Source organism: Rutilus rutilus, assembly GCF_951802725.1.
Source record: "Rutilus rutilus genome assembly, chromosome: 6".
Classification (NCBI taxonomy): domain Eukaryota; kingdom Metazoa; phylum Chordata; class Actinopteri; order Cypriniformes; family Leuciscidae; genus Rutilus; species Rutilus rutilus.
The window spans coordinates 17,084,151-17,097,796 of record NC_140214.1 but is presented as its reverse complement, the minus strand read 5'-3'; the positions used below and the strand labels follow the sequence as shown (position 1 = coordinate 17,097,796).

The following is a 13,646-nucleotide window of genomic DNA, read 5'->3' as shown; positions in this document are numbered from 1 at the left end:
ACCACACGATTGGCTTCTATGTAAGCTGCAAGCGTGTTCACACGGTAACACATGCCCTCCTCCATGACGTGAACGTAGCAGCGTAGCTTTCCGCCATGGTAGGCCTCGCTCATGTCTCCACGATGATCGTTCCAACACGACCTCTCCCGGGCAAGTTGGAGCAGCGGCTCATCTTTACTGGTGCTGAGGAGCTCTGTGAAGACGTGTATGAGTTTGTGAAAGGTCACCGTTTATTATGTACACTTAACACTTAAAAGGGTTGACAAGTGGGAATTGTGCAAATGCAAGTCATTACAAGAGGAAGCTTACCCAAATTGTTGTGAGCATCTTGTTGTTTTTGATTCTTTGAATCCTCTGTGGCATTTGGGGAGTTTAAAGACTTGGAGAACTGCTTACGTACCAAATACGGCACTAATTCTCCTCTGATTGAAGTCACAGACCTGTAAAAAAAAGCATATAGAAAAAACATTTTTGGAGATTTAAATCAGTTTAGTATTTTTTATTAAAAGTAATAATATTTTTTAGTATAATATTATTTCTTTTAAAGAAGCGTCTTTTATTTGATCAAAAACACAGTAAAAACTTGTGCATCTTGTGAAATATATTTACAATTTAAAAGAACTGCTTAGAATTTTTAGATATTTAAAAATGTATTGCTGTGATGGCAAAGCTGAATTTTCAGCCTCATTACTCCAGTCTTCAGTGTCACATGATCCTTCAGAAATCATTCTGATATGCTGATTTAGTGCACAAGAAACATTTATGATTATTATCAATGTTGAAAAGGGTTGCTTAATATTTTTGTGAAAACTGATGCATTTTTTCTAATTATTTGAGGAAATTTAAAAGAACAACAAAGTATTAATTCCTTTAAAAATATAAATATTGACTCTTACTGACCCCAAATTTTTGAAATTGCAGTGTATGGCAATAGAAGACAAAGTATGCTTTGCATTAAGCTAAAAGCGGAGTTGTTCCAGTGGAAGGAAATTTGGATGATTCATTTAATATATTAATTATTTAAAAAAAGAAATCCAAAATTAAACCGCATTCACAGACCCTGCAAAAGATGAATGTTCTTATTTTAATGAACAATTGAATTTTTGGTCTCCTGAAGGTATAAAGAGTTGAATCATGGTTGTAAAAAAAAAAAAAATCATGTATGCTTGAGGAGCAATTCAAAATCTCCGCCACCTCCTTAAACCAGTCTCTCTCTTTCCCTCTCTCTCTTTATTTTCTTTTAGGCAAGATTAGAATTTCCATCTGAATGCAGAGAGAGAAACAACAGTTACTATGTCCATTTTCTCCTTTAGTACTCCATGGCACTGCAGGCTCAAGGGCGACAGAGAGAGAGCGAGACGGAGGGAGGGAGGGATGGATGGGGAAAAAAAGAATGTGAACGAGAGAGAGAAAAGGCAGCATAAAAAAGTCAAACTACTTTGATGAGGGAAAGTGGGGAGAGGAGGGGGGCAGATTAGATGAAATGATATTTATATCAGGGGGAGAGCGAATTAAAATGTCAAAGCGGAGAGAAGCCTCACGCTTTTCTGAAGTATGTGAGCGGGAGAGGACCTAAGAGAGGCCATGCACGGCACCACTTTACAGCAGGCTGCCCGGCCTCACAATGTCAGTTACAGGAGCACAAAGGGGACTGGAGGGGCAGGGGAACGGAGGGCTATTGGAGAGGATGAATGGAGAGCTATGGGAGCAATGGAGGGGTGGACTGTAGAGGACACAGGGACACTCTCTAAGATTAGAGACACAGCGGAACGACTAGATGAAGAGAAGACTGGTTATGTGAAAGTGGTGCTGATAAGATGCTTGCCATGAAGCGCAAGGAGCAATTCTTGTTTTTCAATTTAGGCTTTTACAGTAAAAACAAATACAAATGAAAGTGATTAATTATAGTGAAAAAAAATTACAAAACTTTTACATATACTTTATTTATTATATTTATTTGTTCATTCATTAGCCTACACCAAGAACTTGCACACCTTCGAAATTGCTCTTTGCATTTCATTAAAAGTCCCGCAATACAATTGAACCCCAATTTTAATGACCTATGTCCTCCCTAACATCAGTTTATAATATGGTAAAGCCAGATTTAACAGATGGTAATGTGTCAGATTCAAAATTCAGAAAAGGTGCTTTCAGGTGGCACATTGTCAAATGGCTTTCAGGAAAAAAAACGGATCAGTTTTTGCACATTCTGATCTAACACACAATTAGACAAATGAAACTATCCTAACAATTTGAGTGAAAAGTTAAATGGAAAAATTAACATGATTTTGTTAATATTCCTTTTGCTTTAATGACCGCACCATTCAGTACTTCTTCTGTGAAACGGAACAAGGACATGGAAAAAGCTGTGAAACTCTTCTTGAAACTAGGAAATCCTAACTTACTTGTTGTGCACTAAGAAATCTACCACAGATCTCTTCAGGCAGTACAGGTGAGCATCTAGAAGGCCGGTCTTGATGAGCATTCTGGGATGTCTGAAAGAGAGGTATAAAAAAGAAAAGAAAAAAAAGTGTCAGAGAAAGGGAGGGCAGTGAAGACTAGCATCTTGGGGTGCAAATAAAAAATAATTACAGTAAATGTGTGGAAGGAGGCTGCGGCTCCTCCAGAATAACACGCAGGGTAAACGTGGAACGTGCTTGATGGCGAAACAAAGTAAATACATAACAGCTCTGACAAAAACATTGTAAGGCACCCTGCTACCCTTGTTTCCTCAGATGTTTTATAATTAGACTATATAGCTTGCCTCTACGTCCCATGCAGCCTTTCATTTTCCTGTCTCACTCCCAACCTAATTGGTCTCTTTGAGGCACTATAAGAGAACTATAATGACCCCCAAAATAGGAATAACAAGTGAAAGACAAGTGAAGTGACATGAAAGAGAAGAAATGATGTAGTATCTCTATAAAATCTCAGACAAAAATAATAAAAAAGAAAATACCATGGCAACTCCAGCCGGATTAAGTTTGCTTCCACAGCTTGTAAGTAGTGAGATGTCAGGAGCACGGACGGACCCCCCAGACTGTTTTATAGCCTGCCATTGACATGAAAATGCTCCCGGAGCCCCTCCACAGTGCCACAAGAGGCCCACAAAATGGCTGCCCCGGGGCCAGAGCGATTCACGTGGAGAAAGAGTCCAGTGCATCCTGACGGACAACACGAAGTGTTACTAAAGGTAAAGCAGACTAGACAGCAATGCGAGTTAAGCTGTCAGATGAACATGAGGACTTCCAGTCACAAACACAAACTCATATGTTTGGAGAGAATAGTCTTTACTTCAAGATTACTGAATCAAGGTTTTGCTCAATGGCCTCAATTCATGATGATTCAAGTGTATTAAGGCACAGTGCAAAGCACGAACAGCAAGGTTCAAAAGAGACTTAAACATCTGGAATTTAATATCTAAAATCTTGCACCATTCATGGAAGTGGTCAACCTCAGTCCTGTAGGTCCTGTTCATTATCTGTTAAAAAACCGACTAGGGCAGCATCATCTGCAAACTTAATCAGTGAACAGTTAGAATGGTGGCTGACACAATCATTAGTATTACTAAGACTATTACTGTTTCTGCTGTATTTTGGATCAAATAAATGCAGCCTTGGTGAGCAGAAGAGACTTCTTTTAAAAAAATCTTACAGATCTAAAACATTAAAACGGTAGTGTATATATAAAAATAAACAAACAAAAAAATGTAAATTGCAAAAGAGAAGCATTATCACTTTCGGTATCACACCTTTAAACTCCACTCCCACCCTTCCAGCTACACATGCAGGCTTCATGCCGGGCGACCTGCTGTAAACACAGAACAGGAGGACCCTCCCACCCACCCCCCGTGACATTTACGAAGCGAGAACGTAAGAGAACCATCTCATCTCAAGAGCTTTACTGTTTCCCTCCAGCGGATGACACACTGAGAGCCTGAAACGCTGCAGTGTTTACTCAGATCTCAAATCTCAAAAACAGACTCGCCATGTGTAAATCAGAGCGTGTATGCGTGTGGATACCTTCAAAATAAATTATGATGACACTAAGTCGTTCCATTAGCCAGCAGTGGCTCGATTCCTGAAAAGCAGGAAAAGTGCGTGCGGAGACTGAGGAACGTTCAGATGTTTTCGGCTACATATGGTACCAATGTGCTAGGCTCACACACGCAGACAGCAGGGAGAGATCCAAAGGAGGTGAGGAATGAACAAAGGCATGACACGCTGATTTATGGGAACACCCAACATGTGACATCATGGTCTGGCACCTGCGGGCAGGAGAATGAGTGAATCAGAGAAAATGATGGGCCGAATGAAGGAATGATGAGTAACGGATACAGATCCTAGTGGTTTTGAATGAGGAATGATTGTTAAAGAGAGGGGAACAGAGGGTCATGAAGAAGGCAAGACTGCCAAATGACGAGCAACAGGTTCTGTTTATGGAGTGCAGACAATACAAGGCTCACAGTGCAAAACAACTAGGAATAACTTTTCAATCAAACTACTCACTTCAAGATATTTAGGACCAAAGATACAGCACAAGACCTTCAATGAAATTCTATGGCAGTGGTTCTCAACCAGGGGGCCGGGGCACACTAGGAGGCCTCGGGATAATTTCAAAGAATTTAAATGAATAAATTATTATTAATATATTAAAAATGTCCAACTCTAATCTAAATTAAAATGATAAAAAATAAACGTATAAAATGAAGATGTAAACTGAAATCACATTTCTTTTACTTTCTAATATACATAACTTCTCAAATCACACAATTAATCATGGTTAATTGATTTAATATATTATATTAACCACATGAATTAATTCAACATGATTTTTTTTTTAACAGTTGTCAATTGCAGCAGAAATATCAGAAATATGTTGGCGTATATGAAGGAGGAGCTTCAAATATTGTGTTCTACAAAGAGGGGCCTTTGAGTCAAAAAGGATGAGAACCACTGGTCTATGGCACTGTTTAAAAAAAAAAAAAAGTCAACCCATAGTGCTTGTATAGGTGCAACAAGTTCGAATCCAGCTCGCAACATTCTGCAAACCAGTTTCCCCCACTTTTCCCTATTATTTACAGTCTGCTGACTGTGAGACTAATCGGAGACAAAAACAAATTTGCTTAATTGTAATCTTGAAGCAATTGTCATGAAATGTCATATAGTGTAATGCTCCACTAAGGTAAAAAACTGCTCTAAAACCAAATGTTCCATCAATAAATAATTTTCCCTCACTGTCTGCTTCCTCCTCAAGCTGACAAGGATGACAAAAACCTGGGAAAGGCCTCCAGGACTGTGAGTGACTCACACTATTAGTTTTAATGGCTTACTACTTACTATAAAGCCCAGCACAAAAATCTGCGTTACAGCACAGTGAGGTCATACGTTACACAGTGTGCCGTCGATGGAGCCGGAGCAAGACCTAGATAAACGCGAGGCCTTTGTTCTGCGATCGCTCGTCTGAATCGGCAGGTTAAATAACTAACAGACTAACATTGGAGGAGAAAGACAACAGCTGAGTCTGGATTTGACGGGTTGGTAAATCTTAGCACAGGACATACTCACACCGGACTCTCAAACATCCTCAGCCAGTCTGGAGAGTGTAATGTTTGAGCAGCGTGTTTAGGAGGAAGAGCTGGATTGCGCACAATGTTAAACACTATTAAACACTAGCAGCTTTAACAAAGCAAAAGGAGCAGCAATGTTAACATGCCTTTTCAGTGAGCTGTCCGAGGAAGTTTACTGCTTCTTTCTGGCTGCCAGACTAAGATACATACATGTTTCCTGTCCGATCTATTCTTTCTAGATTTCTGACAATTAGAAAGTTTAAATCTAGTGGGCTACAGCAAGTTAGAGCAAGAAAATAGGGAACCAAGAATTGTGACCACCATTTCACAAACTGAGCACTACCACTTCGTCACGTATGTGAGTGTGTCCTGTGAGAATCTAATACATTGTTACCACAATTGTGCAAATACATTAGAAAGTCTATGTATATATGTGGCACTTAATATAATCTGATCAGATCATAACGTGATGGGCTCTGCGCCACAACAGTCCAGTGTAGTTATTGATAACTAAAACTAATTCTAAAACAACTTAAAATGAATTGAAATAATATGAAATAAAACTAGTGTATATATATATATATATATAAAATATATATATATTTTTTTTACTTTTGCCAAAATATTGCCTTGGTAACTAACTAAAATTACTAAAATTACTAAATTCAATAAATAATACTAAACAACACTGTAATTGTCTCACAGAGAATAAGACCTCACCTGTAAACAATATGAGGTTGAAAATAAAGCAAGATGTATGAGATTGGAATCTGTAAAAATCAATTCCAGTACCAACTAATGTCACATGTGTAACAGTTTCGCTCTGTTTTGCTACTAGACCACATAAAGATGGAGAAACCGATATCCAAAATGTTTTTTCTCTCACATTTCTTCAATCCTAGAAACACAAAAGGACCACCACTAAGATGTATTTCAACACTGTTGCTGTCTCTTATGATGATATAATGCTAGAAATCTGTCGGTCATTGCAAAGTTGCCAACTCTCATGCATTTGGCATGAGACATGATTTCTGAATGTTCTATTTGGCCGGTTAAATTCGCATTGTCACAGGCCAGTCAGGTGATAATTTAGTTGTGGATTAGGTGAATATGTGCGCTGTGGCATGAATAACTTCTGTGAGTGACGCAACTTACAGAAGTGAAAAACACGCTTGTAAGATAAGATGCATTTAAAAATGGCAGATGCCACAGAGCAAACCACACTGAGAAAAGATCATGAACCCATTTGTCTTGAACTTTAAAGGGACTTGTATTCATAAGTTTCATTTGAGCCATTTAACGTGTCAAGTGACGAAAGGGTGCTTTTACAGTTTAAAGCAATCAAAATAAGTTTTCCTCAGCGCATAACTTACATCACAGTTATGTGCATATTTCCATTTTGCAACAGTTTGTCATAAATCTAGATTAAACCTAGTTTAAAGACGCATCTATTTAGCCAATCATTCACATAATGCTTCTCATTAACTTACTACAGTTATATGATTTAAAAAAGTACAATCATCACATAATCATCTTTTGCCTAAAATGCTATTAACAGCAACTACGCCAATACCCTGTTTCTACCTCAGGATGGGAGTCCTAAAGATTGCACCAGCTCCAGTTCAATCCAGCCAGGCAACCGAAGTTGGCGACCCTGGTCAACATCGCATCTTTAACCAAACTTCTGAGATACTTCAAACTTCAAAATACTTCATTTAAGGGGACAGGTCATCCTATGATAAAAAATTCTGTCATCATTTACTATCGCACATGTTTTTCAAACCTGAAACTTATAAATATGACTTACTTTCTTCTGTGGAAAAACAAAAGAAAAATTTACAAATTATATTATTTTGTGTTGCACAGGACAAAACGAAAGTCATTCAGGGTCATTTCAATTTTGGGTGCACTTTTTAAATTCTGACATTATTGTCAAAACAACTATGCACTATTTTTTTGTAATTTCCAATGGTTATTTTTTATTAGATTCTCTTTTACACAGTACACTTTTCCCACTGTACTACAGTAAATAGTTTAAATAAGCGTATAGCTAATTTTTTAATGATTATACTTTTAATATCTGCTTATATTATGAGAATATAAGTGCATTAGACTGGAACAATACATTACTTAACGTCAGATCAGGCAGAGTGTTTAGTCTCCCTCTCAACGTACAACATGCTAACAGCTGCTGCAACCCTTCTATTACTAGACAAGATTTACAGTGGCAAATTATTTATGAGCTCCCAACACAGCCGCATGCAGAGCCCTACAGTTCTCCTACTCCCAGACCCCTGATCACCCCCACAACCAGGAACAGGCCCAAAGTACAGGCCCCACGCAAGGTGCTGACAATCTGAGGAGCCTTGCCAACATCAGGTCTTAAAAACTGAAATGGCAGCATCAGATAACATTAAAACATTAAAAAGGCTGGGAGGAAAGATGGGGGGGGGGGGGGGGTTATTTTAAGATTATTTTAGTTATCTAAAATAAGTCTCTAGTCATATCAGTGGCATAAATTGAGCTATTTTATTCTATATTATCAATAGTCCCCCTCATGGTGGCAGCCATATTGAAATCACATGATCAGCCAAATATTACTTAATTTATCTCTATAAAAACTATACGCTTCAGTCAGACTAGTCGACATATCTAATTTGTTATACATGCAGTCTACCATGACAAAGGTTACATTTTGGGCATTTTCAAATGCAAAATGCATTAATAAAGGTTGGAAAGTACTTTTATTAATACTTTTATTCTTTTAGGGGTGTGTTCACAATTGGCAGGGGTGTGTTCACAATTGGCAGGTTTGGTTCGACTAAAACGAACTCTGGTGTGATTGCTCTGTTGGTGCAGTTCATTTGATTGTGTGATGGTGTGAACACTGCCATCCGAACCCTGGTGCGCACCAAACAAAACGAACTCTGGTGGAGTAAAGTCACAAAAGATACAATGTTCTATTTTAAATAAACACTGTTCTTTAAACATTCTATTAATCATAGAATCCTGAAATAATAACTGTTCTAGGAACTTAGTTCTAGGAACTAGTCACCAGGGTGAGCGAACTAATGGTTCCCCTAGGAACATTTTCCTGTTGCATTCGCAACGCCAGTAGGAACTTTGAAGTGACGTAGGCCGCGCTCTTGCTGTGACTTTTATTTTGACGGCACTGCAGACCTTTATTTTGATGGCACTGAGAACGCCAGACCCTGAGCAAACAAACAGTGCTCGCATTCTCCGAGTTCATTAGTTTACGATCTGTCCAACAGTCCTGTCTAATACGTTATTAGATGCAACTGTTATACATAGAAAGTAGACAGTATATGGAAAGTTATTAGCGTATGCCGTGTGGTTGATGTCCAGTGTTGCTGAGCAGAAATACATGATCATGTTTAGCTTGGTTCCTAGAACTAAAATCGTTCCTAGTTCCTGCGGTGCGAACGTGCCGGCATCCGGGTACTTTCGCCAATAGTTCTAGGAACTATGAAAAGGTTCCTCCAGTGCAAAAGCCCCTAGTGTTGAAAGTTTAAGTGATTGTAACTTCCATTATCTAAACATTCAGGTTAAATCCTAAGCTTTCCAATCAGTTCTAATGAAGACATTTTACCTTTGAAGAATAAGAGGTTAAAGAATAACAACTTTAATGGAGTCAGAGAAATACCTGAATTATGCACATCCTCCAACTGCTTTTTGTTTCCGATTATTGGTTCAAAACAGCAGCGTAAGCTTACAGCCTTACAATAAGCTATTAAATTATACCATCTTAAAATATGAGAATATATCTGCACTTAAACATAAATAAAACATCCACAGATGAGAAAACAAAATTAAATAATCATACACTAAATAATCATTAGATAGAAGTCTAATAAAAATAAAACAAAAAAAGTCAAATATTTCCCCATAGCTCTGGGAAATAATACACATAGCTCTAAAACCTCAGACACAAAGAAAATCCAAAGAAAAGAGAAACCGTGAAAGAAACACAGGACAGAAAGGCAGGAAAGAAGGATTGAATCAACAGTTAAGAAAGGCTGCCGCCTGCTAAAGCAGGGTTGACAGGCAGCACTTATGACAGGCCAGTGTGGAGGAGGCCCCAGTTTTATTAGCCAGCAGCAAAAACAGCAGGTCATCGTCCCGTGAGGCCGCTTGAGGAAGCGGCACCTCTCTGAGGGTAGCAGTTTTAAATTGTATTTAGACAGACCAAGTCAATTTTCAGCATGAAAAGTAAACCCAACCAGACAACAAAATGCCTTAACGCATTTCCAAGTCCAAAGTATTGTACATTAATGGGCATTTTTTATAAGAAGGCTAGATCAATATCTCAAATTGCTCCGATTATGAACATATTGGATTAAAAAAAAAAAAGAATTATATAATAAAAAAATAATAATAAAAAAAATCGGGATACTCCAATCGATCGGCCGATAATCACATTCTATGACTCGATCGGTAGTCACTAAATTTGTCCAATCTTACGAACCAATCCCAATGCGTTTAACTCCACTTTTAGACATACAGTCGCAAACATCCCTAAGCAATTCCCCTCAGGGGAATCTCCGCCGCCATTTTGAAGTGCATTCAACTTTGTCAAATGGGCAAGATGCGTTTTTTTTTTGACAAACCCTCGAGCCTCGACAGCTTGATTTTGATCGAGGGAGAGAGTTTATTCACCATATACACTTCAGGCAGATCCATAAACCACAATGCAACACGACTGTGATGTCACAGCAGATCGCGCTTAATTTACCACCACCCCACACAACTCTAGTGTATGATATTGGAGTTATTTTGACATTTAACTTGTAGCAACCTTAAGCTGACTGTTTTTACATAGTATTATCTTTTTCATTTGTGTAATTTTTTCCAACAGCTCAAGCATACATAAGGGCTTTAGAATGCTGCATAAAACAAATTAACAATGAAAAAATTTAAATAATAAATCAGCTCCATTGCGAATGGCAAGTTATCAAGGGCTTAGGGCGTTCCATTTCAAGCCATAGCAAGGAATCAGCCAGAAGTGGGCACTCGTGCAACACAAGCAATGACGTATATTTGAGTGAACAAGATGGAGGGAAGGGCATAAAAAAGTGGACTTAAAAGCAGCCCTGAAGTGATGTTGACACTTACTTGCGCATGATGGACTTCCGGAGAACAAGGCCTTCTTCCAGGTCTGCCTCATTGGCCATGAACAGAAGCCGTTTCCCTGTGACGTCCACACCCACAAAGTCCCTCTGTTCTCCTGCCACAGAGCACAATTACAATCTGTCATAGCGAACTCGTAAAATACTACTGCGAGATATAGTATAGTCAAACTGTATTTTGACTTAAGACACATGCCCAGTCAACAACCCGAAAGATCTGCAGGAATGCAAGACTATACAGGCCATTGGGATGCATTTTCAGTTTGAAAGAGGAAACGGTCACTAAATAGTAGTTTGGAAACAGTGCAACAACAACACTCGTTCAAAACCACACCATCTTTTTCCTTGTCAATCACATGTGTATGAGTGATAGTACCTCCTTTCTTCTTGCCCTTTTGGCCAGGGACAGTCTCTGTGAATTCATGGACTTTGCTCATGAGCATCGACAGGGTAGCGTTGTGCGCACGAAAGAGGTCCACAACCTCATGCAGGGCAACATCCGTTATCAAATCACAGCTCACCACCAAGATGTCAGTCTGTGGGAGAGAAAAAGAGACAAATCCTATTTAAACCAGAATCAAGACAGAACAATCCAGATTTTCCACCCACAATTTGATTATAATGTCCACTGGAAGGACGTTATGTTCTCTACACATAATTAGAATGATTACTTTCAGGGTTTTTAAACCATTAGTTGGGTATAAATACTTGAATAAAAATGTTGTTCTTTTGTGGCAACAGGGAATTTTTTCCAAATATTTGCTACGGACACACTTTACAACAGCATAAAAGAGTTCAATATGCTATACAGACATTCTCGATCACAACATAAAGCTCCCACACCAGGTCAATTCAGCCCAAACTGGTCATTCATTAATCGCCATGACATTTGACCACCAACATTTATATTAATAGCAATTTCATCTTCAGAAAAATAGAATAAAAGTTAAATGACAGTATGAATAATGCCAGTACAGAGATTAGTCGATCAAACAAGAGGCCATTTACATACAGGAGTCTTTAAAGTACAGTAATGAATTAAATACATGTGTACATTCACAGAAAATAAAAGGTCAAAAATGGTCAAAGAATTCAAAAACGTGCCAGTGATCCTGGAGCACAACTTGCACTGCGATGTTAAAATAAGCTTAGTAAAGTTATTTTTATAGCCGGTTTGGGTCGGTTTCATCTAAATAGACCACCATCAGCACATTAACATCATGTTAAGTTTATCTTGCCATGGCTTAGGTCAATATTTCAAGGTCCACTTTTCAGGCTATTTCATGCTATTTTAGCCAAACATACTACTGACTACTTAATGTTACGTTGTTCTCTTAAAACTGGCTGATTCATTACAACACCAATCAGGTTTTCACATATTTTAAAGAAAATGTAAGAGGTTCTTGCCAATGCAAAACACTGTCGCAATGCTTCCGACCAAACAGAATATGTGAATAGTCCATTTCCATGGACTAAGGCAGCCAACTTCTTGTATAAAGACTCATGGTGATGGCCAGCACAACAAAAGAAAAGTTTCAAATATGATATGAGAATGACGTGAGAAAACGAGAGACCCAGTCTCTGGAATAAGCACTGTGCTATGCCTCAGTTTGCGTGTGCACATGTGTGCCTAAGTGTGTGTATGAGTGAGCGCAGGCATGGAGGGGAACCTAGTGATAAATCCTGCTCGCCTTTGCCATTGTTTCTGTTTGAGTTGTCTGGTTCCCATCTGGTCTGTCCATCTCAGGCCTGTGGATAAATAAACATGGGAGCGGGAGTGGGGAACAGCCCGTTAAAGCGTGCCTGGCTCAGGGAGAGCTGCATGCCTCATTGGGGAGGCCCAGGGAGAGGCCCTGCCGTGACGCTCCGCTCCGATACAGTTCCGGTTCTCTTGTTCTGGCCCTAGGGCAGAAGGCCCAGGAGCCACCAGAGCACACATGCTCAAAAGATAACAGGGTGCACAGCGCTGTCCGTTTAGAATGAGCTAACTGTGCTACTGAGGAAGGAGAACAATCCCTTCCCATTGACCACTGCAAACTCAGAATGACTTCAAGCTAATGCACATTTAAAACCTCACAAATCCACAGCAAAACCCAAGCCACACACATTCCGCACTAATGTTTACATACTCTGCACTAATTTGGGGAGAAAATCTGAAATGCTTCAGACTTCAGCTATTGTAAAATGTATTAGTACTTACGAAATTATTTGTCATTCTTTGTTCACAAAAATAAGAAACAATACAATACAAAACAGAAAAGAAAAGATGTAATATCATAGAATATCAAAGCACATTCAAAGCAGTTGTACAACAGCTGACACACACAGACCTCTGATCACCCATCTACTTAAATTACTACGTTGTTTGCCAACCATAAACTGTCTACAGTTAGACTAATGAACTACATAACTTGGCAGAAGAATTGTTTATTCAAATTATTTATATTGAGCATATAATAATACTGTTGCCGGCGTTTAATTAAAGTAATCAGACCCGAGGGGCTGTGCTTTTCAGCAATATCTATCACAGTGGTTCTCAAGCCAGTGTTATTTTAGTATCATTGAGACACTATTACAGATTTTATTAATACACTGAATTGGTTTTTATTTTTACATTTTGCATTTTTATTTAAATTTTAGGTACACTATGTAACTTGTAAAAAAAAAAAAAAAAACATCAATTCTTCTTCTAAAACATGTTTGTGTCTTACCCTATTTTAAGTGTTTATGGCTGTCACAACGAGCCAGAAAGGTTTACATGATGGCACGCTACATCTCAAACCTCTGGGAATCACCCGTTTAAAAAAAAAACTGTTTGGCAAACAAACAGAGGAGAGTCTGCTGGCAAAAAGATAATAATATAGCGGGTACTCTGTCCTTGCTAAAAGCCACTGAGAGACTTATAACATTTTGACTCCAAGGCCCCTATT

At 38.7% G+C, this 13,646-nt stretch overlaps 1 protein-coding gene across 1 annotated transcript in view; it reads right to left on the bottom strand.

Moving 5' to 3' along the window:
- eif2b3 (eukaryotic translation initiation factor 2B, subunit 3 gamma) overlaps positions 1-13,646 on the bottom strand; it is a 42,384-nt gene that overhangs the window by 13,046 nt on the left and 15,692 nt on the right. The window contains exons 4-8 of the mRNA XM_084410827.1: positions 11,093-11,252; positions 10,703-10,814; positions 2,406-2,495; positions 310-440; positions 3-193 (exon numbers count right to left, since the gene is read on the bottom strand). Coding sequence (XP_084266953.1) covers positions 3-193; positions 310-440; positions 2,406-2,495; positions 10,703-10,814; positions 11,093-11,252 — 684 coding nt within the window. The remainder of the gene's footprint in view (positions 1-2; positions 194-309; positions 441-2,405; positions 2,496-10,702; positions 10,815-11,092; positions 11,253-13,646) is intronic.